Genomic DNA, 25,201 nt, shown 5'->3' with positions numbered 1-25,201 from the left:
AGTACTCGATTACTTGAGTACTCGAATATCCGAGTGCGGATGGGAACACTCACCCGCAGCCGATGAGCCTCGTCCATGGTGGCCGATGCGTGGTAGCTGAGCACCTCCAGGGTGACACTCTGCTTGGCCATCGCCACAATGGCCTTCTCGTACATGTGGGTGTTGTGGATGCCCATGCCGCAGAAGATGGCGAACGCCTCCACGAAGTTCTCGTCGTTCTTTGTGAAGTCCTAAGGGAGCAGATAAGAGCAGTTTTAAGTAATGATTCTCTGTGGTAAGCGAATTTTAAGGATTTGCTATTAAATATTTTTCAAGAATTTTATGCACTCATTATCATAAAATTATGAGCTACAAGAGAAATGCCTGTTTTACAGTTTAAAATAATGTAAACATTTTACTTAAATAAAATAGTTTATATTGAATTTCATGAAAAATATTTCTTAACGATTGGAAGTATTTATTTTCACTTACCAACTCGTTAAACTTGTTGATCAGCTGGATAACACCAATGATCTGTCCCAGCGAATTCTTGATGGCCATGCAGAGAATGGAGCGATGCTTGAAGCAGGAGCCCTCATCCACACTGGCATCGAACCGATCGTCCTCGTAGGCATTCGGCACATTTACGGTCTCCCCGGTGGTAGCAACATGTCCGGTGATTCCAATGTTGATGGGAAACCGGGACTCGTAGGGACTGGTTCGGGAGGTGGCCTCCTCCTCGCTCAGGTCATTCGCCTCGAAGTCAAAGACCCGCGAGAAGCTGCCCTTGTCCGCCTCGTGGACCAGGAGGATCTGGACCCTCTGGCACTGGATGAGACTCTGCATGTGGGTGAGGATGCGGAAGACCATGTGCTCGATGGTGCTCTGCTCCTCGAAGATCATGCGGGCCAGATCCAGGAGCACTTGGTTCCGCTTGATCTCCAGTTGAGATTTCTCATACAGCTGTGCATTTCGCAGCCCGATGCCGCAGAACTGCAGATACGAGGCAAAGACCTGAAAGGAATTACCGCAGGGGATTAGCATTACTCAAACAGCAGAAAAATAGAGCTTGCTAAATGCCATAAAATTATGAGAGAGTCCCAGCGGCAGGCACACATCGCATCGGATAATCCCTTATGGCGTTTTGCCTGACATTCTGCTAAGCTTTCTTAACAAGTTTCCCCTTTGTTGAATAATGAATGCAATTTGCCAGGGTGGGTGCAGCAGCTCTTATGCGGCTTTATTCGGAACAAAAGAAACCATCGGACTGCCCCGTCATGTGATCTCCACATGGCCCCATTTGCCCGCTTCCGCATTTACCCCTTGTTCCCATTCAGACCACTCACCTTTTCATCGATTTCGGAGAAGCACTCGCCATTCATTTTGTTGATGACCTGCGCCACGCCAATCACATCCCCGCCTGAATCCTTGATGGGCATGCAGAGCAAGGCCTTCGTCCGATAGCCGGTCAACGAGTCAATTTCACAATTGAATCGCTCATCCTGTGGGGAAATCGGGGGAAACGAAATTAATTTGTGCACGAATTAGTTTCTCATTTAAATGAGTTTTCGTTGTTAGCTTTATCCTTGTGTACCTAAGCCTTTATTAATGATTTTAATTTATTTGCTTTAATGTTGTTCTGGTGAATACTTTTAGGAGATTTAATACTGCATAAAATATAAATACACACTACGTAAAATAAAATAAAATTATTATTATTTACTTGATGTTATGTATATCAAACTTTTTAATTATTTTTTATTTTATTTATTTACCTAACTACGTAATCTCCTCTCACTTAATTATTTCGTGCGTTATTTATATTATTTTCTCAATCTCTTCCATTTGCCCCTCTTTTCAAAGTTATTTCTCCAATGTTTATCTTCCCATTTCCACTGATAATAATGCTCTACCAAAAGCATGTTCCCTATCAATCTTCCTCCTTTTGGCCAGTCTATTTTTGGCCCACTTGGCACACATTCCCCATGATCTATCTGCCTTTCTCCCCCCAAAAATCGGGAGGTTATCAGTTCCAAGACGCCTCCGACTGTCGCTGCCGGCTGACATTTGTTTGGCCAGCTACTTAGCCGAGTCAAAAGTCCACTGGGATCGACTGAAAGATCTGCACCCGAGCGTAACCGGTGTATCCATAGCCATAATGCGGCTCATTCGCACCAAAAATTTGGGCTCGATTCTCTGTCTGCTGGTCGCGCTGTCTGGTACCGACGCAAGTGTCAAATTTAGGCCTTGATTAATTGTGCCAACAATCAGGAGATCTACGGCGGGGTACGAGTTCCAGTACAAGCGATCTGTCTGTGCGTCACGTATTTGCGGGGAGTTTATCTACACTCATTGGCTTAGTATGACTTGGGAAAACATTTCAAGGAGCCGCAATTGTTATCGTTAGCCGACCGGCTTAAAGCAGAAAAAGTATAAAAGCATTGGGACTCCATATCTGGGTGATATAACATGCCTAACACGGCCTTGTCTTGGCGTAAGATTAATTACGCTCCAATTGGCAGACAGGCCGAAGAAAAACGGCCGAAAAAATAGGAAAAATTGGGAGTGGGCAGTCGGTAGTCGGAAGCTGGGAAATGTGAAAAGTGCTGGTCCGCCGCCACCGAGTTCACTGAGCAATATTGAAAACTTAAAGAGCACACACACACACGTCGCTTTGGTATCTGCCACCATAAATCTTACAATCGAATGAATAATCTCCAACTCTCACAGCTGAGGTTGATTTATGACCCAGTTGGCATTCAAATTTGTCAAATTTGCCCGAAGATAGTACTTGTTTTTGGTACTGGCACCCGGTACTGACCTGGTAAGCATCTGGTATGTTGACTGGCTCCCCGCTCTCGGCCACATGCCCCGCGATTCCCGTGCCCCAGGCCACCCGCACTTCGTCCTGCTGCTCCATCTCCTCCACGGTGCTCCGGGGGCACACATCGAACAGCTTCGAGACGAGGCATCTGCAGGAGAAACAGAAAGTGGAAAATTATAAATTGTGTTGCAGAAGGCAGCTATCGTCTATTGTCATCGGACACAGTGCTGGCTTTTTGCTACGCCACTGAGAGAAACAACCAGGTATGATAAAAAAATATTTACTTAACCAAAAACAAACTAGTTATTTTAAAAACTAATTTTGAATTTAAAAAAAATACAAAATCGTATAGTACTTTTAAAAATTTTAACTAAAATATGTTCTCATTAAAACTATTGGATCTGCAGTGTGTTGCCTACTTTTCTTGCCTTCCTGTTCCTTTTCCTTTGGCCTTAAAAAGTTTTTCCCCAACAATATGCATTTGGCCAATGCGCGTGCAGACAATTGCAATTAGTGTTGGCAGCAAAATGGCGTCATACGATGCATACAAAATGGCTGACATGCCCCACTGAACCCTCTCGCCCCCTTCAGGTTCCTGCCGGGGTTATGGCATTTATGGGAAGAGTTTCGGGGGAAAAGGAGTCGCAGCATCCACGCAATGCACTCATAAAATGCCAAAAATAAATGCCATAAAAATGTTGCCAAGACAAAGTTGAAGCTGAGCTGCTTCTGCTTTTACTGGGGTGCACTATCCACAATGTCCACAAAAATGCAGCTATATGAAGTCATCAACAAATTGTTGAAAATAGTGTACGAAGAGGAGGACTGGAGCAACTTGGCTGATTGCGATTTGCGGTGCTCCCAGCCCACTTTTGGTCAAATAGAATGCGACTGATTTATGATAGATGTGTGTCTTCATTGCAGTTCTATTTATAAACTATGACTGAAATAATGGATTCCGAGAATTGAGTTTAAGTTTTATAGAAACAGTTTATCATTGAATTTAAAACAAAATGGTAGACACATTTAATTCAAAGAAATTATGAATAAAAAATTAACCAGATCATAATTTGGGTCTTATTAAAAATGCATGAGAAAATATATGTTTAAAAAAAAATTAAAAATATATTAAAAATTTATAAAAAATTATTACATTTTTTAAATGCCTTTGGTAAATAAAATAGAAAACGATCACAAGACGCGTAAAATTCCATGCCACAAATGAACCATCATTTAGCATTATTTAGATACTTCTTAAGCCCCAAATCACGAACAACTTATATAAAACTTACGATTGAATTTCACAAGATATAAAGTATTCTCTTTGTATTTACTCACTTTTTGAGTCCATCGGGTCCGTTGCATCGTCCTTGCACCAGGAACAAAGATCCTCGATCGGCATTCAGCAATATGGACACATTCTGGAGTATCTTGTGGCACAAAGTGCGCACCTCAAGCTCGTTGCAAATGTCCTTTACCTGGAGGCGGTGATAAACAGAGTCCGATTATTTACACGACTGATAAGCTTAAATAAGCTGTCGCAATTGATGGAGAAAGAGAGTGCTATGGGGAAATACAGACTGTGACTGACGTCTTTAGAGTGTTTGCCGATAACAACGTCAATGGGCCGACAACAAAGCCAAATAGGGCCAACAAACAAACACGTTTGCGGAACTCAACAAATAGTCATTGACGAACTATCGAGATTCGCGCGAACAATCAATTTGATATCTAATGGTTATGCATTCTAGGGAAATTTTACTCATTCATTTGCTTAATAACCACTTAATAGTATTAATACCAGGGACCGTAAATAATCATTATTTGAGATTTTTATTTTAAAAGGCCTACTGAGATTTGTACAAAGTTTTAGTCAACAATTTAACCGGTTTTTATGCACTTTATAGACATGAACAAATAACAGCTAACTTTCTTTCCAGATTTGTTGACATGCTTATACTTTGTGGACAATAGTAAAAAGAACGTTATTTTTGACGTTTAAAACAAAAAATCACAGTAGTCTTTGTAAAATAAAAATCTCAAATAATGATTATTTACGGTCCCTGCTTAATACTTTATATGGAAAGGGGTGTGTCATATCATTTTTGAATGGCGTGAACTTTATATTTAAAATTGTTTTAAGCTGAATAACTTTTTATTTATTTATTATAGAAACATTTTCGGTGCAGTTTATTTATTGAATTTTAAAATCTTTTTACTTACCAATTCGAAAATCAACTCCTTCTCGTCCAGTTGCTTTAGCTCGTTGCGTGACAACCGCTGTGGTCGCTGGTGGTAATGATAATATTGATATTGATGGCCGTTTCCGGCTCCACTGCCGCCCCCCATTCCAGGTGCTCCTCCCGCTCCACCGGGGCCACTGGAAATGCCCAAACTGCTGCTGCCAACGGCTCCGCCCGCCTGATAATGACTGTGCTGGCTGTGGTGCAGATGCTGGTGGTTGTGGTGGTGTTGCTGATGGTGATACTGATACTGGCCGGCCACGACTCCTCCGACGTTTTGCAGATTTCCGCAGCTGCCGCCCACGCCGCCATTGTCCATCGGCGGACCAATGCTCAGGAAAGTGGGCGTACCGTCGATTGTATTGACAATCGGCTTCAGCAGACCACCGCGCTCAAACTCGTGAGCAGAGATTTTTCTACAAAAAATAATGCAATTTATATTCGATATTTTAATTATATTTTCCAAGAAACATTAAAATTAAAACAATTAGGAACTTAGAACATTTTAAAAACATTTTTTTTCCTTTTTAATTTTTTTTTAAAGTTTTTTACTTAATATTTACATGAAAGTTTTCACGATATCCTGCTAAAACCTCACAATGATTGTAAATAAAGGAGGAATGTGTATTTTGCTATATTTACAAGCTACTTTGAATTTAAAGAAAAATATATACCTATTTATTTAGAACAATTGTATGAATATTTAAAAAGCTTACAAATTTAAAAGAATGACTATGGAATGTTTATTTTAGCTAGGAAAAAATCTCAATAATCCATTTTAATAATTTATCTTTGCTAAATTTACTTTCAATATATAATTATATTAGTCCCTACTCGATTACTTACCGCACTGGTGTGGTGGCTCCGGATCCGCCCCTCGAGGAGCTCGTCTGTCCGTTGGCATGGGTGGGTGAGGTGCTGCTGACCACATCGTTGCCCGCCGAGGTGGCATGTGAGACCAGCCAGGCATCCACCGTCTGACGTGTGGCTTTCCTGCGGGAAATAACGAAAAAAAACACAGTCACAAAACACATTAAAACCTTATTAAAAATCGCAAATGAATATCCGATGGGCGGGCGACCAACGGCGCGCATTCTACATGCATGTGCCGCATAAAATTGTCTAATAAAATGCCAACTCATAAATATTCAGTCTGCGAGGCCGCCCCGCATCATCTGCTTCTACTCCTCTGCTGCTGACCAACTTGTGTCGTTTTGGGCACGCGCTTTTGGCATAAAACCCTCTCCAAACCCCACAAAACATCGGGCAATCACAGCACACAACTCTTTGGAGTGTCGAGTTAGGGGAAGTTAGGGAACGGCACCGAAGCTTTAAATACTCTAACCATGTTATTAAATAAATATATATTGATGAAAAACAAAGATATTGATGTAATTCTTTAAGAAAAAGTTATAGTAATGTAACTGAAGCTATTCGCTATTTTATTAAAAACTTTAAATTAATAAGAAATTATTGTCTCTCAGAAATACTTAAAAATTAAAGCTGGAAAATTGTCAATATTATCGATATTTTGACAATATCCAACACAAATGAAATATCGAGAAATTGTCTATATTTGTTCAAGCTTTATTATTAATGAATATATGTTCAAAATCCCAATCTCCTTTTAATTTTAAGCCTTTTGAAAATAAACGAATAACTCCATTTGAACGGGGCGCACAAAAAAAATCGCCGAAAGGGACTTCCAGAATGGAAGGACTGTTTAGGACATGCGGCATATTCTTATGCAAAGTACACACACAACAGAATGAAGCCTTTTTCAGCCTCGTTTAATGACCGCCCCGCAGGCGAAAAAGAGTCGGACCAGTGGAGCCGAGGAAGGAAGGCGGACGTTGGCCTGCTTCGCTCGACCATGAAAATAAAGCCCAATTTATGCTTTTAGTTGTTAGTGATTTTTATTATGTGTCATAGACAACCGACGTCCCTTAACCCGCTTTGCCACTTTGCCCCGGGCTGGCCTAGATGTCCTGCTGTGGCAAAGGCAATTTCCGGTTTATAGCGGAAACGAGCTGTTCCCGCCCAGGGCCAAATCCTCACCATCTCCATCGGCCATAAATATGGACGATTGTTTGCCATGTGGCAGGGTCAACTGACAATGCATTTTCAAATTTAAGAATTTATCCGTTCGATGGGCAAAATAGATTATTGGCTCGATGGGTTCATCGAAAACGCTTGTAGGCAGATGCAATTTATGTCTCTACAAGGATTCGGTTAGTTTTCCGTCTGTCTTGGCTAATAGAAGAGTTATCGATTGCTGGGATATTGGGATGTTTAAAGAAAAGCTCGAAATCGTTGGCTTTTAGTTGGGGCTTGAAAACTGATTTGAACTTTAAAACTATGTAGTACTTCGGTGCATTTCCGGATTATAAGATGAAATACTTCATTGAAATTAATTAAATAAATAGCAGGGCATTAATTTATTTAATAATTCCCAAAAAATACAATGATCCTAGATTCTTTTTAAATTCTTTAACAAATTTTACCCTAACTAATTAATAAAATCTGGAAACTATGAGGCTCTCTGACTAAGCTTTTACTTTAGGTGGCAAAACCCCGACTCACCTTATAAAATAATCCTGTACAAATTCCTGATTCTCATCCAACCAGGCCTCCATCCGCGCGTGCTCCGGATCGTAGGGTCTGTGGTGCTGTGGCGAGTTGCCCGGGTGGTGATAGTGATGCTGGTACTGGTACTGGTACTGCTGGTGCACCTGATACTGCTGCTGCTGCTGTTGCGGGAATACGGACGAGGGAGGTCCGCCGCCGGCGGAGGAGGAGGATCCGTTGGAGGCGGATGTGGCGCCGGAGGAGGAGGAGGGTGGGGCCGGGCCGGAGTGGCTCAGCGGCTGATAGTGGGCGGGGAGTGGCTGTTGCTGGGCGAGGGGCAGGGGGACACCGGCGTGGCGTGTGGCGATGAGCAGCGAGTGCTCGCTGGATCCGTAACCGCCGTACCCCGTGCCCCCCTGCTCCGCGTTCATCCTGCCAGCCGGCTGGAACTGGAGCGGCGTCGTCGCTGGCTCCTCGATGCTCCGCAAATGCAGGCCTGCAACGGGGAAGGAGTAATGGAAAAATTAATATTTTATTCGTGTTGTAAGGAGTTTAAATTTGGATTTTTACAGCCCCCACATTTGATAGCCCAGCACGGTGATATAAATAATATAGGATATATTTCAAGAACGAATTGGAGATTTTTTTTTAAATATTAAGGAAACTGTATTTCTTTTCATGATTAATATTATTTTAATTCTGAAACCCTAAATTATTAAGTCCTTCAAGGTTTAAACCAAACATTTGAATAATATAAATAATAATATTTATAGATTGGTATTTTTTGCCCATTTGAATAGTATTCATATTAATTGTTTTACCATATATTTAATAATATATAGTGTTTATTCGGAAATATTTGTATATTGCTCTATTTAAGACCCATTTTTTCACCGTATGTAATTTGCCTGCTGCATGTGCTGACAGTTTTATGAGCTTTCTGCCATCTCTTTCTAGCTTGACGCAGCATTTGCATTGCAAATGGGTCATATTCTTTGGGGGAAGTCACACTTGGCACGTGACCGCGGCCACGCCCCCCTCTCGACGCCCCTTTTTTGCAGCTTTTCCGCTGCTTTCTTTTCAATTTCAGCAATTTGGCTGCAAGAGCAAATCACATAAATTTGTTCAATTGCTTTTTCAGCTCATCAATTTGATGCTGTCTCTGTCCTTCTTCGAACAATTAAGTGTCAAGGAGCGACTTTTAAGGGAATTCACTCAGCCGTTCACACACAGATGTGTGCATATGTAGCACATGGCAAACGGCATACGCGGCGTATGCGTAACGCAATAAATAACATTGACAGTTGAGGCGGCCCCCCAAAGTGTTTCAGTTAACATTAACCGGAAATATTGGCAATTTCCTTGAAATATTGACTCCGTGTGTGCATGTGAGGGAGTGTCTGGCGTCTGTAATGGCAGCATTGAGGGCCTGATTAAGTGCTAAAAATAGATATAAATACGACAACGAGTAACCCACTGACGAATGTCTCAAGGATGCGAGGGAGGACTCCATCCTTTTATCCTCCGCTCTATTTCCCCCTTCGTTGTGTCTCACTTATTTATTCTATAGAAAATATGATTTATGTGCAGCTTTCGGACTCGAACAAAAGAAATAAACAAACGACTTGTTCCTGTCGCTTGACAATTTGACTTTCGGGCTAAGCTGCTATACAATGAAAGCCAAGGATGTTTTGTTTGCCTAAATACGTTAGAGTAGTCTATTTTTGTCTAGAGTAGATAAGGAAATATTTTGTATTGTGCCTGCTTTTATATTAAGTATAAAATAGTATAACTTTAAATCAGATTTTGTAGGATTTAAATGTATATTATTCGCAAAAAAGTAAAATATATGAATTCGTTATAAACTAATTAACATTTCCGCAATCTATATATTAATGGCATACCAGATTTTTCTTTGAAATGCTCTCCATTATTTATTGGAATTTATAGCAGGCGAAATTTAATTGGAATTTATTTTATCATCATTTTCCTGCGGCCGCTTTCGCGTTGCCATTTAATATTCACTTTAGTATTAATTTCAGCTTTTCCCCCATGATTTGTACCCCCAAGAATTTCCCTGTGCAGACATAAATTTCGATGTTAAGCATCTGGAAGGTTTCTCCTCTCTGCCTCCTTGGAGCTCTAGATACTTTTCGTTGGTCTTTCGCTTTCAAGCTTGCCAATAAGTTGAAAGTCGGCCACTTTATGTTGCAGTGGGGAATTTATATATGGAGAGACTAGAATACTGGCGCACACATGCCACCCATGTTATGCACCCTTTTCGAGGGAGGGAATTTAATCTTTTAAGCTGCATTTGCCTTGCACACATCCAACATGCAACATGCTTAAGCTGCTGCAAAGCATTTGGCACAGAGCACAAGCACTTTTCCACTCCCCCCTGAATTCCTTTTGGCCATTTCCTGCACTCGAAGTCAAATGACAAGTTGACAGAGTCGTGTGGGAGGTGTTTGTGCCACCTACCTCCCTTTCTGCCAGTTTCCTATTTTCATTGCTGCCGCCAACACTTTGCTGCGGTTTGATGCGTCAGCTTTATGTAAGACATTCATATGGCCCCTCAACCAACCGAATCCCATTCCGCCGCCCCCGTTCGTGTCAGACGAGTGGCAAATTTTTATACAACATTTGTAATGGAATTTTACTTTTAGCAGGAAAAAGCAAGGATCAAGAGTTGTCTGAGATATGATAACAAATTTAATACTCTTTGGGTTGACTTTAATTTGATTTACATTGTAAAGGCAAATAGAAGTAAGCTTACTGAAGGGTAAATGATATTCTTAAACAATTCTAGCTTTACTTAAACTTTGAAATTGAGTAATCTCGATTCAGGAGTAGTTGTTCCATTTATTAAAAAGGAATGACAGTCAGTCAATTAAAATTTGTAATTTATCTCAAATATTATTTTCAGAGCTGGGAGTTAAAATATTTACGAGTAAATCCTATTTAGTAAAAATGCTAAAAATAAATATTTCTATATTCTACATACAGATTTTTTTCTGTTAATATTACCTTCACAAAAAATAACTTAATTTTTTGACTTGACATGCTCCACTCATGTTACTTTTGGCGCTATCCCGCCTTATTTCGAATTAAGTGAATATGTTATTATCGCTCTCAATCACGTAATTTATGTCGCTATATGGATTATTATTTATTAAATTCCCAAAATTTATCCCGGCGTTTTTTTTTCGTTTGCAATAAATCCCCAGTTTATGATCGAACTGGTAAGACAGCAATATAAAGAGTATGATTCCACATACAATACCCCATATATCTTGCATGTACTCGCTTGCATATATGGACCAGTGTGTAAATGGCATTGTTGCCTGTGAGTGCAGCCAAATGCAAATTGAAAGTTGGCAAATGTGCAAAAGAGAACAATTTTTTGCTGCCATTCGGATCGATGTTGGGTAGCTGAAAGGCTGAAAGCGGAAAAACGCAAAGCGGAAGTCGTGTGGGGAAGGGAGAAAAGCTTCTGGGTATGAAATAAGCACTGTTGTTCTTTCAGTTGTTTGGTCTCTTGGTATTTTCCTGTTTGGTTTGCCCCTGAAGTTTGTGTGACAAAATATTTATGCAAATTCGGGACATGACCAAAAGTTTTCCTCTTCGCCACTTTCTCACCTGTTGTAGCTGGTATTATCTCAGAATGATGCTGTATCTGAGGACTGTGGGTTGGTGTTTGTTGTTGTTGCTGCTGTTGCTGTTGCTCTTGTTGTTGCTGCTGCTGCTGTTGCTGTTGTTGCTTGCTGCTTTTGTTCTTATTTTTGTAGCGACAACCACGAAATCGACACATACTTGCCGCTTGGCCCATGGGGCCCGCCAGCAATGCGAATGTTAAACCCTCCGTTTTAATGAATTGAATTTTGTCAAACTTGAGCAATTCAGCCGCGTAACGTAAATTGTATTTTTTGGCCGCTGTTGTTGTTGTTGTATTTGAAGTTGAGGAATCAATTTTGTTGATTTTACTGCCGCCAAAAGGCCGCAGGATGTCAGCCAATTGAAATTGTCGAATTTTCGATTAGTTTGCACACTTTTGTTCCGATCGCTTGTGTTTCGGTGTATTTCACTCTGTTTCACTTTCATAATAACTTATTTACTTTGTCAATTATTCAGTTAGCGAGAGGTAAAAGTTTTGTCAAGACCTGTTGAAATCTCGTTTTTTTAATAAATATGTTTATGCATGACCCCAAGTTCACGTGCTCAACGTAAACTTTTCAGACTAAAAGTTTTTCGCCCAACTATTTCGCAGAGTAGGTAACTCAAGAGTTTCCACCCAAAACAACCAGAGTTTATCTTATTTTCCTGCTAGTTTTTAAAGCTTTACGCGACGATTTTCCCATGTGTCGGGAGAGGCAATTCAATTAACGCTTTTGGGGTCGCCAACAGTCAACTGGTCGTGAAAAGGGGAGCGGGGAACGGGAAGGGGGGCAACAGACAGGCCGCCAATTGATGAACAAACAAGACTCCAAAATGTCGCGGTAAATTCGAGCGGCGGCTGGACAGATGGCACAGTGCAGCACAAGCACACGTAGGCCATAGTAAAATGTCAGTTAAGTAAAATAAACAAGACCAAAGCGCCTGCCATCGCTGAAACGTCAACAATACCAATACCGAAAAGTTAATGGCAAACAATGGCAGGAAAATGCGACGAGAGTGGGTATAAAAAGGATAAATGGACGGGAATGCTCTGAAAGGATTGTTGTGGCCTGCGGTCAAGCAGATTTTAATTGCGAATAGGTATTTATTAAGTAATTGAAAAAAGCTCTTTGGATTTCCATTTAATTTGTTAGCCAAATGTATTTATTATCCTGAAAACTGTACTTGTAATCATAAGTATTTGCACAGTGATTGAAGTGGTTCGTGATGAAGCAAATTTTTATTGGAATTAAAAAGCAGTATAAATTAAGTGAAGCATTTTTAAAAGGTTTAAAAAAGTGAACTCAAAGTAGTCTTGATAAAAATAAATTATTTAATTATATCAATATAATTTTAATATATAAAATAAATACAGTTTCATACTTCTTTTTATAGTTTGAGTACCGTACGTTCCCACAATTCGACTCAATGGCATTGAGTTTCCCACTCACTTATGTTTGTTTTTGGCAACCAATCCACCAATAGTCTGCCCAATTCTCGTGCACTTTTCATCCGCTTTTCACCAACTTCCTCCTCCCACGACAAACAATGTGCAGGCTCGACAATTTTGGTATTGAATTTAGTGAGTGCAACTTGCCATGAGCAGATCTTCACCGATTCGGTTTTATTCGCTCACGCAACTTTGGTCGCCTTTTCATTTGACAGCTGTTACTCGACAGGGGCCAGCGATAGTTGACAGCGGAAATGATTTAATTTCCGTTCTGGAACAATGGAAAATCATCGTGCTGCGTTTGGCAGCTGGGAAGTGAAGGCTGTGACAGGATTGCACAACTTGTAACTGAAACTATGTATATTTCTGCTTTTGTTCGCATTTGAATAGACAATGAGTTTGAGCTGCTGACGGGAAAAGTTACAATTGAGTGTTGAAACTGTTGGTTTTGCTAACGCAGCTTGAAGGATATTAACATATAAGTAATGGAAAAAAAGATGTAATATTAAATATTTAAAAGAATGTTTGTTCCCGACTTAATAATTGAAATTACGTTCATGGTAACCTCAACAAATAAATCATGGCTGATTCTCAATAAAAAATTCATTGATGGCAAGTATTGCTCAGCTCAGTTCATATTAAATTCTTTGTGGCTCATATGTTCTTTTTCGCTCTGATCAACCTGATATGTCCCATTGCTCATACGCAACGTTGTCTCGCCGTTAACCATACGCACCGTTGTTCCTTCTCTTTATTTTTCGCCATCCTTTTTGCATTTCTATCTTTGTACACCTAGCAACTGGTAGCCAAAGGAGAGAGGACCAACAAAAAATGACAAAAACTATTTTTATGCCAACGAGAGCAAGGGAGCAAATGGGAAACAAAAAGTACTCTCGCACAGACAGACTTCACTGGCTTACATTATTACTATGTTTATACGATAGCAATCTCGATTTCTTAAAAGCGCGAAATAGAAATAACCCCTGTTTATACGACAGCCGAGAATTCATGCTTTTATTCACTCTCAGCTGATAGGGATGCCGGACCGGTAAAAATATCTAATTTTTAATACCACTGATTAGAGATATAGCCTATAAAAGGCCTTCAATTTCTAGCGATCTGGCAACGTCGATCATTTTTTACAGAGTTACCATACTGCATATCACCAAATCACGCTTTTGGGCTGAAATCATAGTCAACTTTCGTGTGTTGCCGAATTCACGAAATGGCGTTTATACAAGCACGAATCGGCCGAAAGCGTGAAATGATAGCGTGAATTCGGCATCGTATAAACACAGTATATGTCAATAGCATAGGTAAGGGCATTGTGATGAGAGGAGGAGGCATTGTGGGGTCAGTCTGGATAAGCAAACGATGTTCATTAGTGGCGCACGCCATACACAGAGAAAAATATGGCAATGGTTTAGTGAGGTTTGAAGTAAAAATAAATTATTATTATAAAAAATAATTCTTTATAGAAAACTTTAATTTGTAAATAATTAGGATTTAATTTTTTATTTTACTTATTATGCCTAAGAAAACATTTTAACAATATGGAATTTTTATAAAAACTTTACCGCCTTTAAAAATGTTTGAAATAATTAATTACGTTTTTCCAAGTGCACCATTTGTGCGAAACTCAATTCGGTTTGGTCTGCATTTGGCTGACACCGTTGATAGTGGCACAAAAGGCGGGCCAGATAACAGATAACAAAGCCATATACTATATATATCTACGCGTATATCGGTGTCTGTGTGGCCGTCGCCGGGTATCTGTGTTCGCCCAGTTTTCATGGGTATTTGTGGCAATGCAAACAAGCGGGGGCAAGATGGCGTAAGCCAACGCGGAGCGGAAAAGCTGGAGGAGGCGGGCTAACGGCGGGAAAAACTGTCATTAGGCGGCGGCGTTGGCGCGTCATGAACTACCCAAAGTCGATTAGTGGAGGAAACAGGCAAAAAGGACGAACCGAACCGAACCGAAATGGTATTTGCATTCTGGAAGTGCTCGAATTGCCGGCCTGGATCAATAACCTGTTGCTGGCCAAAGAGATGGATAAATAGCAGGAGAGAAATGCCACAGTATTACACTTTTTAGCATTTGCCTGTGAATTATGTTACTTGTCCCACATAACACGAAAAACAAAGAGCGAGAGAGCGGAAAGAGAGAAGTCTGGCAATTTAAATTGAATAAATAAATAAATCTCATTATCACATGTGGCTCGTGTGTTCAATTATATTATCAGCTTGGTAAACATCGAAAAGTGGGGAGAGAGTTAAAAGGGGTGAAAGGGAAAAGGGGGGAAAAGGCCACCCCCACGCACTTGATGGGCTCAAGTTTCACACACGTTTGATAACTTATCAAAAAAGGCAGCTACTGATATAACAAACTGTACTTAGATTAAAAGTAAGGAATATACAAAATTTAAGGTATAAAACGTAATTTAATATCCCAGAGATATAAAGTACACACATAGCCACATATGTGCCTTATTGCTCACTTTTATTATTGGCAGTCAATATTTTAATATACACAGTTTATTTATATATGAACGTACATATGCATATTGAAACTACGCGTATTCATGCATGGCCCCAAGGTCACAGAGAGGAAAAAGTTATCCAAATGGCAGCCATAAACGGTTCTCATTTATCTGGCGGCAAAAGGCAAACTCTGAGGGGCGAATATGGCAAAACATTAATATTATACAACTGGTGGGATCCACTATTACGCAGCAGGCAAATAAACTAGTTAGCATACACGAAAAGAGCATTAAAATAGTTAAAAACATATTTAACAAAGAACAGTTTAATTGCAAACAGCTGGGAAATATTTTCCTTATAATTTTGATAGCTAAAACAGCAATGATTCGTAATTTTCACATAAGTATTAACTTTTGTAACCAAACCATTTAACTAAACAATTCTTTTAGAATTTATTTAGCTTGAATTTTAGTATTTTAAACTAATAAATGCATTCGAATTTAATTTCCCCAACCCAAATTGAAGCCAACCCAATCTAAACACATATTACCTGGCTTTTAATGATTTTGAAACTGTATTTTCTGCGCTATAAAAGCAATTTATTAAGCCCCTCGTAATCCCAATAGCAGATGAGAGAAATGTAGGATAGACTATCTAATTGCATGTTGTTCGAACGAATGACTTTAATTAAAGTCAGCTTTTATGACGCGAATGCAAGTGTTATTTATTTCCCACTCGCATTTAATGGCTAAGCGAAACATTAAAGACCAGCCGACCACGGGGCGTATGAGCAACTTTCTATTCTCTCGTGCCAGGCCAACTCCCCGAGCTTTTTTGCTGCGTATCGCATTTCCAATTTGAACGCATCCGCAGACACAAAAAAAAAAGAAAGGAAGAAGCCAGCTACAAAATGCTGTCAGCTACTTGAGCAAGATTTTCAATTTACTTCCACTGGCTAAGGGAAACCCCAGACGCCTTTTCCTCCTTTTTCCTTACTTTGTTAGCCTGATGAAGAAATATTGAAATTGTATGCGCGAGCAAAAGGCGTCGCCAGTTAGTTCCCATCATAAATCTCCTTTGTGGCTAACTTATTACGCTTTTTTTCCACCCAAGAACTGGAGCGGATTATGTAACATTTTTTAATAAAAATATATTGCTGAATGCTGTATGACAATTTGTTAGCCGAACGGAACCACTTCAAAGATACTTTTCCAGGAATTTAATTTCATTTTCCGTCTACAGCCCGAGGAATTGTTTCGCAGACTGACGCCCGCCTTTTTACCCAAGCTTTTCTTTTATCCATTACATGAAGTGAACTACGTGAGCCGCTGGATAAATATTTGCACAGGTCTCAGCCTAATAGCTGAGGTCGCTCAAAGAACGCAGGAAGAGGTCAGGACTCTTGGTCTAAAAATAAATTATAAACAAACATTTGCCTCTTTGCATCTCCGCCTCCTTCCCATATGTTCCCCCGTTTGTTTGAGTTATCATTATGACATGCTCGAAATTACCAATGACAAACGTGCCCTGACTATCCAAACGACCACATCCAGACTCATCCCCAAAGCCAACGCTACACAGGGAGAAAATATATTTCAAGTTGTTGCGCCAGGGTCAAATCGATATGAGCATGGTAAATTGTACCGATTTCTCTTTCTCGGAGATTCTCTGACTTAAATCACCTGATAGATATATAAAAAGTATAAAAGAGATGGAATTTCCACACAACCTTTGTCTTTAAAGCTACCAATATTTCTCTCTGTGCAGCCCTCAATGAAGGTCAAACATTCGGAGGCTGCCAGTGACTGCCTTGTTCTTCTGCTTGTGCCCCAGTGTTATTGCGCTGATTGCGCTTGTCGCCGGAATGTTCGGTTAGGAGACTCCACTCCCAATTCCACTACCTCGTGGCCAAAAACCCACTGCCGAATTCCCAGAGCCATGTCCACTCCAACATGGTGCAGCATGACTGAGCGGGGCAAAATTAGTTTGTTTGTTTGTCTATCGAAAGAAAGGTCGTGAGGGGAGTGGAGGTGGCCAATCTCTGCGTGCTCTGCCATGCAGTAGGAAGTCAAAGCTTTGCCAAGAATTTAAATGCTCGATTTGAGATTTTGATTAAACTATTTTCATCTTCCAAGCAGCCAAAAGACAAGTAAAAAGAAAAGGGAAGGAAAATAGAGTATACACCGTGGGGACTTTGGGAAATACCCCGGCTGCATTGGGAGCAGGGATTTGAGTTGTTTTCTTGAATATGAGAATATAATTTAAGGATGATCTGTATGTCTAAATTAAATTGTACATTTTATTAAATTAAATGCCAAGAGTTAACTATTCGTTCAATTTCAATATGAACAAAATTATGCAGAGTCCACACTTCAAGTGCCAAAGGCACAAAAGTATCATATAATTTCTATTAGGCCCCCCTATAATCTTCCATCACACCACTTCCTTATGGCACCCAACCATTATCTCAAGTTTGCAACCACTTGAAAGTTCCCATATCACTTGGCCTGTTTCCAGCCACGCACTCAATGAACAAATATTTGAACAATTTCAACTGAACAATCATTAATTAAATTACCTGACAATAAAAGAGTAGAAAATAAATTTTATTAGATACACCCGTGCCTAGGAAAATTATGAATGGGGCCAGAACACACCCCCCGAGTGGAATAAAATCAAATGGAAAAAAAAGTCTGACGGTCGTTTCCTGTGGGAGGTCTTCTTTTTTTGGAGACGGTCGACCAGTCAAGTTGATAGAGCTAAGCAAACACTCTATTTTCGGTGTGGAATTTTACCATCCTGCGATGGAGGAAACAAAGCGAGTTCAATGCTTTTGTTTGTCGGCTAAAATTAGCCGAAACAACAATGGTTGACCACAGGGAAAGTCTGGTTGTTTTTGCTTCTGCTGCTGTTGCATTTGCATGACGTCAAGAGGAAAAGTCGGAAAACTCGTAGAAGCGGCAAAAGCGTCGGCAGCTCTAATTAAGACAAAATAGTTTTGTGCCAGTCAAGGCCAGAAGATAAAGTGGTGAAGGCTGCTGCTGGAGGTCTTCTGGCCTGCTGCCTTCTAAGGCCTGCCTTCTGCACTTTTGGCCGAGAAGCCAGAAACCGTTGCATACTATGCGGCAAAAGCACAAGCACACATGCATGCCTGCACCCAAAGAGTCAGCAAGTGGATGCACCTGAAGAAGACTTGAGTTGGCCAGCCCGAGAGGACTTAAAGTCTTCTTTGGGCCCCGCTTTTCACCAGCAATTAAACGTGACTTCAACTGCAACAGGGACAGCAGCAGTGATAAAACCGCACAGCTAAAACAGTTGCAACAGCAAAATCTGCATCAACCACAGAACTTTGAAGCATGACAAGAAAAATATTGGTTTAGAAACACAAAGGTTGGCCAAATAACAGCAACCACATATGCAAATCAACACAAAGCAGCTGCAAAAACAGCACTGGTTGTTTTGACCACACGAGGAACAATAGCAATTAAGGCTTCGGATGAAAAACATACAAAAAAAGGCAAATCCAATTTCAATCAAAGTTTTTTAATCACAATAAATATAATTTTATTTTTCCAAGAACACTTTCTTTCAACTGCATTACATGCCCGCACAGACCAGTCCAAGTCGTTTTCAACGAAATGTTATCCTCTTCATGAAAAAAATGTGATTATTCAATTTGATTTATATAACGTAAAAAATTAGCAGCTTTTAAAACGAGTTAAATATACGATATCAGAAATTAAAAAAACATTTTCAAATAAAATTATAAGAAATACATTTATATAGAGAGATAGAAATCAGCAAAATCATTTTATTTAATATCAATTTTACCAGTATTGCATGGTAAAAACGACATGCGAATAAAAATTAGAAATGGATAAATTAAGAATAATTGTGTGTGACAACAGCAACAGCATTGTTTGTAGTCCTCCGTTTTCAAGACAGCGGCAACATTAACCCCGGCAGCTGGTGTTGCTGCTTTCGCTTCCACTAAATGCGAGTTGATTCCATGCACATACATTAGATTTTCCAGCAATCCGACCATAAAAATCAACAAAACAGTCAATGAACCCCTCGCGCGTCAATGGGACAGAAACGCAGAGAGACAAAACAAAAAAGTACATCCATGGAAAGGCGAAAAGAAACTAAACGTAAAATTGACGCACCGAGCAAAGAGTGTTGGCAAAAGTCAAAGACTATCATGAGTTGCCGTTGCCGTGGCCGTTTGATTATCGTGTCATTTCTTTCGACTTTTTTCAAATACTCATTCATTCACTCGCTCAGTCGTTCATTCATTCGGCGCTCAGTGCTGCCAGTTTCAAGACAATAACAAGAAAATAATACGTTTTGTAGCAGCCATTGTTGTTGCACTTATAATTGCCGGCCAGCAACAACACTGTGACGCCAGCCGAAGCAATTTCTGTGACTGACTCTTGGACCTGGTCCCGTCCCGGTCCCGCCTTCATGGCCAAGCGAGTCGCCAGCGAGGAGCCGTCGTCTTCCCTGCCGAAAGGTATTGAAAACTTGCCAGCAAAGGGAACTATATATTAAAAATCCGATTTTTTAAATACATATTTGTAGTCCTGATATGTATAAAATAATAATTTTCATAGCACTTAACTTGGCAGTATATCAAACGTTTGTTGGCTAATATGCCAAATTTGCCTAAAATCAACCGTTTATAATGTACACGATATATGAAATATTTGGTAAATAAAATACAAAAAAATTAAAGAACTATTCTTGATTGCCTAAAATTTATTTTAGAAATATTAAATATTTGTACAACATTTATAAAAAATCTTTTAAATTACTACTCAGTAAATTCATTCAGCTACCTTATATTTTATCAATTTTAAAAAATTAGATTATTTGTAAAAATACATTTAAGAATAAAAGAAGAGTATACCATGCTGTGGTGACTGAATATCTACTAACTTTATCGTATTTTTTCCAACTGTGGCTGCCCCTCCTCAATTGCATTTGCCTTTGAGGAGTGTGTTGTGCTTGTTGTGTGTACAAGAGTGTGAGCTTGGCTGGGTGCAGTTCAATTAACCGGCTGATTGCACACACACTCACGCACAGCCGTCAACTCCCACACTCCACCCCACCCCGCCCCTCGGCAATTAACTCTATCTTTTCGTAGAGCGAAGATTTTTAATTAATCTGTCAAATTAATTGCTAATTTTTTGCCATTTCAGCTGTATATATGTACGTATGAAATATGAATCGCATTTTTATAGCTGCAGATGTTGCGAATGTCAAGTCGTAAAATTGACATATTTTCGCAACCCACGAAAAGACACAATGAACGAGAAAACCAATCATGCGACAATAATTTCTCATTAAACTGATATAATTATCAACATGATTCAATAAACCAAAATCGAACATGTTCGACGTCTAATTAGCGAAAAAGAATTAATAATTTAAATTGTGCTGCATTTTAAATTACATTTTAATTAGGACGGCATTACACAAGGCGTATACGCAATATGATAAGTGCATTAATTTGTAAAGACTATAAATAATGTGATTTAAGTCAGTATTTAAAGCAGTACCAAAAAAAACACTCAAGAGAGAAGCAAGTAAAATGTAGTTCAGCCACTTTAAAACTATTTCCACCCAGCACTTGTTTCGATTCACTGAAACCTAAGTACATTTGAAGCAATTTTCCCAGGAAATTTTCTATGATTTTCCTTGACCGCTGTGGCAGTTTCGGCCACACCTTGACGTCCTGCTGACTTTGCTGGCCATCAGCGCGTGCAATCAACCCAAGCACAACTGAAGACATCAGGACCATCGGCAGATGTGAACGGATCGTTAAAGGTTAAAGTCATTTTCGAAAACAAAAACCGAACAAGCTGTCAATAAAAATCAGTTCAAAACAATCATCAATGGAAAACGCAAGAAAAATAAAATACAAATTACCCAGGTAAACAAAAACATGAGTGAATATTACTCATGCCGCGAATAGATTTGTATCACTGGTGACAAATTGATTGTTACTCAAAAGTATGAATGTTTCGCCATATGACCAAGAGGTTAAAGAGTATTAGCGTCATTGATTCAAAGAAAATTGACGTCAATATCAATCAAAAGAGAATAAAAACCACGCTGCATAAATCGAATCCAACAATTAGCAATATGTGAAAAATGCTCGCAACACTTTTTCACCAACGTGTGAAAATCTAATCAACTCGCACACGATCTTCTCTCGCCTTTCAAACAGCAGTTTAAATGTTGAATACAGTTGAATAGAATTGAAAAAGTTTTCAGATGATTTTTTTATTATTTGAACACATTTTTATCTGCAGCTAAGTAATTAATTTTATAAATGGAAATTTGGTGGCCAAATCTTGAACGTTTGCCAGCTGGCGAGCGTCGAGAAACGGAGGGCAAATATTTATGAGTGGGCAAGGTAAGTTCTGCGCCAAAAGATAATTTGGCTAAGTATGGACTGGAAACAGTATCGGATATCAAAAGGGAAAAGTGATGGAAATTTAAGATGCATTTATTTTTTAAGTCGCAAATTTGTACATTAGGATGTACTACGCCTTAAATATATGGTTTGTTTTTCTCCCACTCATCATGTAAGCATTTAGTACAACTTAGACAGGGCAAATATTACTTCCCTTTGCCCTTTGGGGCCAAACCTGAACCTAGGCCAATTCCCAATGCCCCTTTTTTTATTTTACAAAAAACCATTTCATTTCCCTTTGATCTACCTTTTGACAACTGTCCAATCGTGTTAGCAAAGTGTTAATTAGCCGCCGATCAGACATTACGTAGCGTCTGCGACAATATTTGCTTAGTCGCATTTACCGCTCGACTTTGATCTGGCAATGTCCGAGAATGACACCGAAAATAAATACAAATATCTTTACAAATATTATTCATTAATGGAAACTTTTTTACAAACGAATTTTGAAATTGTCACGGAGTCTAATTCAAGGGAATGAACGGAGCAAATAATTAACATGGAATCGCCCGTACTCGATGCTCCGTTACCATAAACCAAACAAATATATACGATATCTATTTGATATTTTGTTGATTTAGTGCGGGGAATACGGTGACTGGAAAAGTTTCCGAATAAATACATATATGCGATTCACTTGTTTGTTTGGCTTAAGCCATAAATCGTAAATAGAATCGGTTAACGAGGATCAATATCGATATCAGTTGGGTCAACAGTTTTAAAGGAACTTTTCCAACTCTCTGGCAGGTTCGATTCTGTGGTTCCCCGAAAGCATCTCAAAATAAACACCGACACGAGTGTGTATCTTGGATATTAATTTCCAGCCAGAAAGGCAAGACGATGTCGGCTGGGTTTGAGTTGGTTATTTACCCATCAGCAGCATAAATTGTAAGACGATGCCTGGCTGTGTCTCAGCCTTGGGCGGTCCGCAGAAAAAATGGTATTCAATAATCAAAATATTGCACGACATTGCACATTAATAAGTAAACATAAACTGGAACGGGCATCCGCACAAATTGGCAACTCCGGCGAACTTTTGTGTCTTCTTGGAAATTGGGAAAATCGAAACGATATTCAATGTAAGCTCTTTGCGAGCTGACTGAACAGCTGACAACGGTGGAAAGGTTAATTCTTTTGAAGTTCAAAAACTCTGCAAAAACTCAACTGCAAATGTTGTTGACGTCTTGTCTGATAAGGGTAATGAGCAGGCTAATGAAATCATAAATAATTTCTGTTCATTTGAAGATGCTTTTGTCTTTTTGTTGGCGAATGTTTTTGACAGGCGAAACGAGCTTTTTTTTAGTCATTAATATTAATTTTGGAAATACGATTTAGGTAATCGGAGGTAAACTTGATATGTTGTGCAAATGGAATAAAATACAAATAAACATCTGAAAAAATGCCTATCTGTAATTATAATAATTATTTTACAATTTTACATTGTATTTTTATTAAACCCCCTTTTCCACTACTTAATTGGGTAATCTGAATCGCACTAGTAACTTGGTTACTGCACATTAGACAATCTCATTTGTGGCTTTGTAATTTCTATGATTTCCAACAAGTCTAAAGCAGGGAACGAAAATAACTGTTATTGTAAATTTTTCATACAAAAAAATCACGCACTTAGAAGGGTCCTAAAAATTTTTTAAATACACCACAATTTTTATTAGCCATTGTAGTTTACAAATCCGTGATGATTTTTATTTTTTGATTTTTATAATAAAACTCAAAAAATAACTGTTATTTTTTGATTGTTATGAATAACAGTTATTCCCTTGACATTTCTGAAAAAATGAAATAATTAAAAAAAACATGATACCCGTGCTTTTTATAACTTACTAAAAATTTGTTAAAAAAGGCAACCGCGCATATTTTATACCTATATTTTTTTAAAATTTTGTTTACCCACAAAATCGCCATAAATCAAGTTTGAGTTTTATTTTTGATCACGACGAATAACTGTTATTTGACAACTTTTATTATAAAACTCAAAAAATAACAGTTATTCTTTGAGTTTTACTTTACAAATCAGAAAATAACTGTTAAAGTGTGATTTTTAAAATAAAACTTATAACAGTTACGTTCCCTGGTCTAAAGGGCTGATTGCCGACCACAAACCCCCTAGAACTGCGGTCGGACAACAATTGCAAATTGCCCCTTTGGGTAATTAAAAAAAAAACTAGATAAAAAGACATATAAACGGGAAAAATGCAATTGCCTAGAACAACAAAGGCGTTTAAGCTGGCGCCAACCCCAGAAGCCCCGTCCCACCTGCAGTGATATACCCCCTTCTTTCTAGCGGTTTTGGAATCAATTTAATTCTATACACTTACTGAGCGCTGGAAAATTTTCCACCAGAACTCTCGGCAGGAAAACAAAATAAAGGCAAACAAAAACATAGGTACGTAAACAAAACAAACAGCAGAGAGAGCAGCTCAGCATATGCCTGATATAAATTAATTAAATCTGTTTGATTTGTATAAACAAAACGAAGATTAATTGCAGTTAAGCGAGCAGAATATATGTTATTAAAGTATATTAATTAACATGCTGCTGAAAAGGTTATTTTTCTTTTAGTTCGACTCCGAGAGAGAGGGGAGATTGATGCGAAAAGAGACAGCGAACAAATAAATATGGGGAGAACCACAAAAACGAGTGATAAGCGAGGGGGAAATGAGCAGAGTTGCGCGTCTCACTTTGCGGCGAATTGGCGAAAAGAGCGGTGCTCAATCTACTCAAAAAAAACACTACAAATAAATTAATATAAAAACACAATTAAAAATTAAATTGAATGTAATACCTCGGTTTTAACCAGTGGAGGATGTAGGTTTTCGTTGTGGGGAGTGATATCAGAACAATTGTTTTGTCGCATACTTTTTGAATACCAAAATTCCTTTAATTTTTTGCCCGAGTGAGGGTGGTATAATGTCCATATCACCCTGTGCATCCGTGCATGGTTTTTACTCAAAACTGCTTACAAATAAAATACTCTAGAATTAAGCAGGAATATGATTAATGTTTTTAAAATATATCTACATATATTATCTGACAGATATGCTATATACAGATATGTTTAAAGCATTAACCATTTTGTAATCAATAATTGTAATCCGAATATTCTTTAAAAAAATTTTTGAATACTTGGAAATATTATGAATATAATTTATTATGATACTGAGAACAATAAGATTAAAAAAAACTTTGAACAAACAATTACATTTAAAGTCAAGCAACATTTTTTTTACTTTAAATAATTTAAAATTTGTATATATTTTTTTGAATTTAACTTTATTTTAAAAGTGTACTCTTGAGAGAGCCCAAGTATGACGACAGTTTACCCCCTACACTCCCCCTTTTTTCCCTCAGATCGCGTGTGTGGGCAGCTGCCTCGATTCCTCCCGATCGTATTTTATATACGCAAGCGTCTATATGTACATATACGAATTTTAAATCGTTCAATTGGCACACATTTTTCTTTTGTCCATCGAATTGTGACGCAAGCACACACCCCCTCGCAA

General features: G+C 38.8%; 1 protein-coding gene across 6 annotated transcripts in view; it reads right to left on the bottom strand.

Annotated features, from left to right (window-relative positions):
* Window positions 1–25,201, bottom strand: part of Pde11 (Phosphodiesterase 11) — a 46,040-nt gene that overhangs the window by 4,532 nt on the left and 16,307 nt on the right. For 5 of the 6 annotated variants that reach the window (XM_017156743.3, XM_070219730.1, XM_070219733.1 and 2 more), the window contains exons 2-10: window positions 11,254–11,774; window positions 7,630–8,110; window positions 5,893–6,039; window positions 5,027–5,462; window positions 4,142–4,281; window positions 2,801–2,951; window positions 1,326–1,481; window positions 472–993; window positions 54–230 (exon numbers count right to left, since the gene is read on the bottom strand). In XM_017156743.3, coding sequence (XP_017012232.2) covers window positions 54–230; window positions 472–993; window positions 1,326–1,481; window positions 2,801–2,951; window positions 4,142–4,281; window positions 5,027–5,462; window positions 5,893–6,039; window positions 7,630–8,110; window positions 11,254–11,443 — 2,400 coding nt within the window. In that variant the 5' untranslated portion in view covers window positions 11,444–11,774. The remainder of the gene's footprint in view (window positions 1–53; window positions 231–471; window positions 994–1,325; window positions 1,482–2,800; window positions 2,952–4,141; window positions 4,282–5,026; window positions 5,463–5,892; window positions 6,040–7,629; window positions 8,111–11,253; window positions 11,775–25,201) is intronic. The other variant, XM_070219736.1, reaches the window with a different exon arrangement.

The sequence above is a fragment of the Drosophila takahashii genome, chromosome 2L (genome assembly GCF_030179915.1).
Source record: "Drosophila takahashii strain IR98-3 E-12201 chromosome 2L, DtakHiC1v2, whole genome shotgun sequence".
NCBI lineage: Eukaryota > Metazoa > Arthropoda > Insecta > Diptera > Drosophilidae > Drosophila > Drosophila takahashii.
This window is presented reverse-complemented; position numbering and strand designations above follow the sequence as displayed.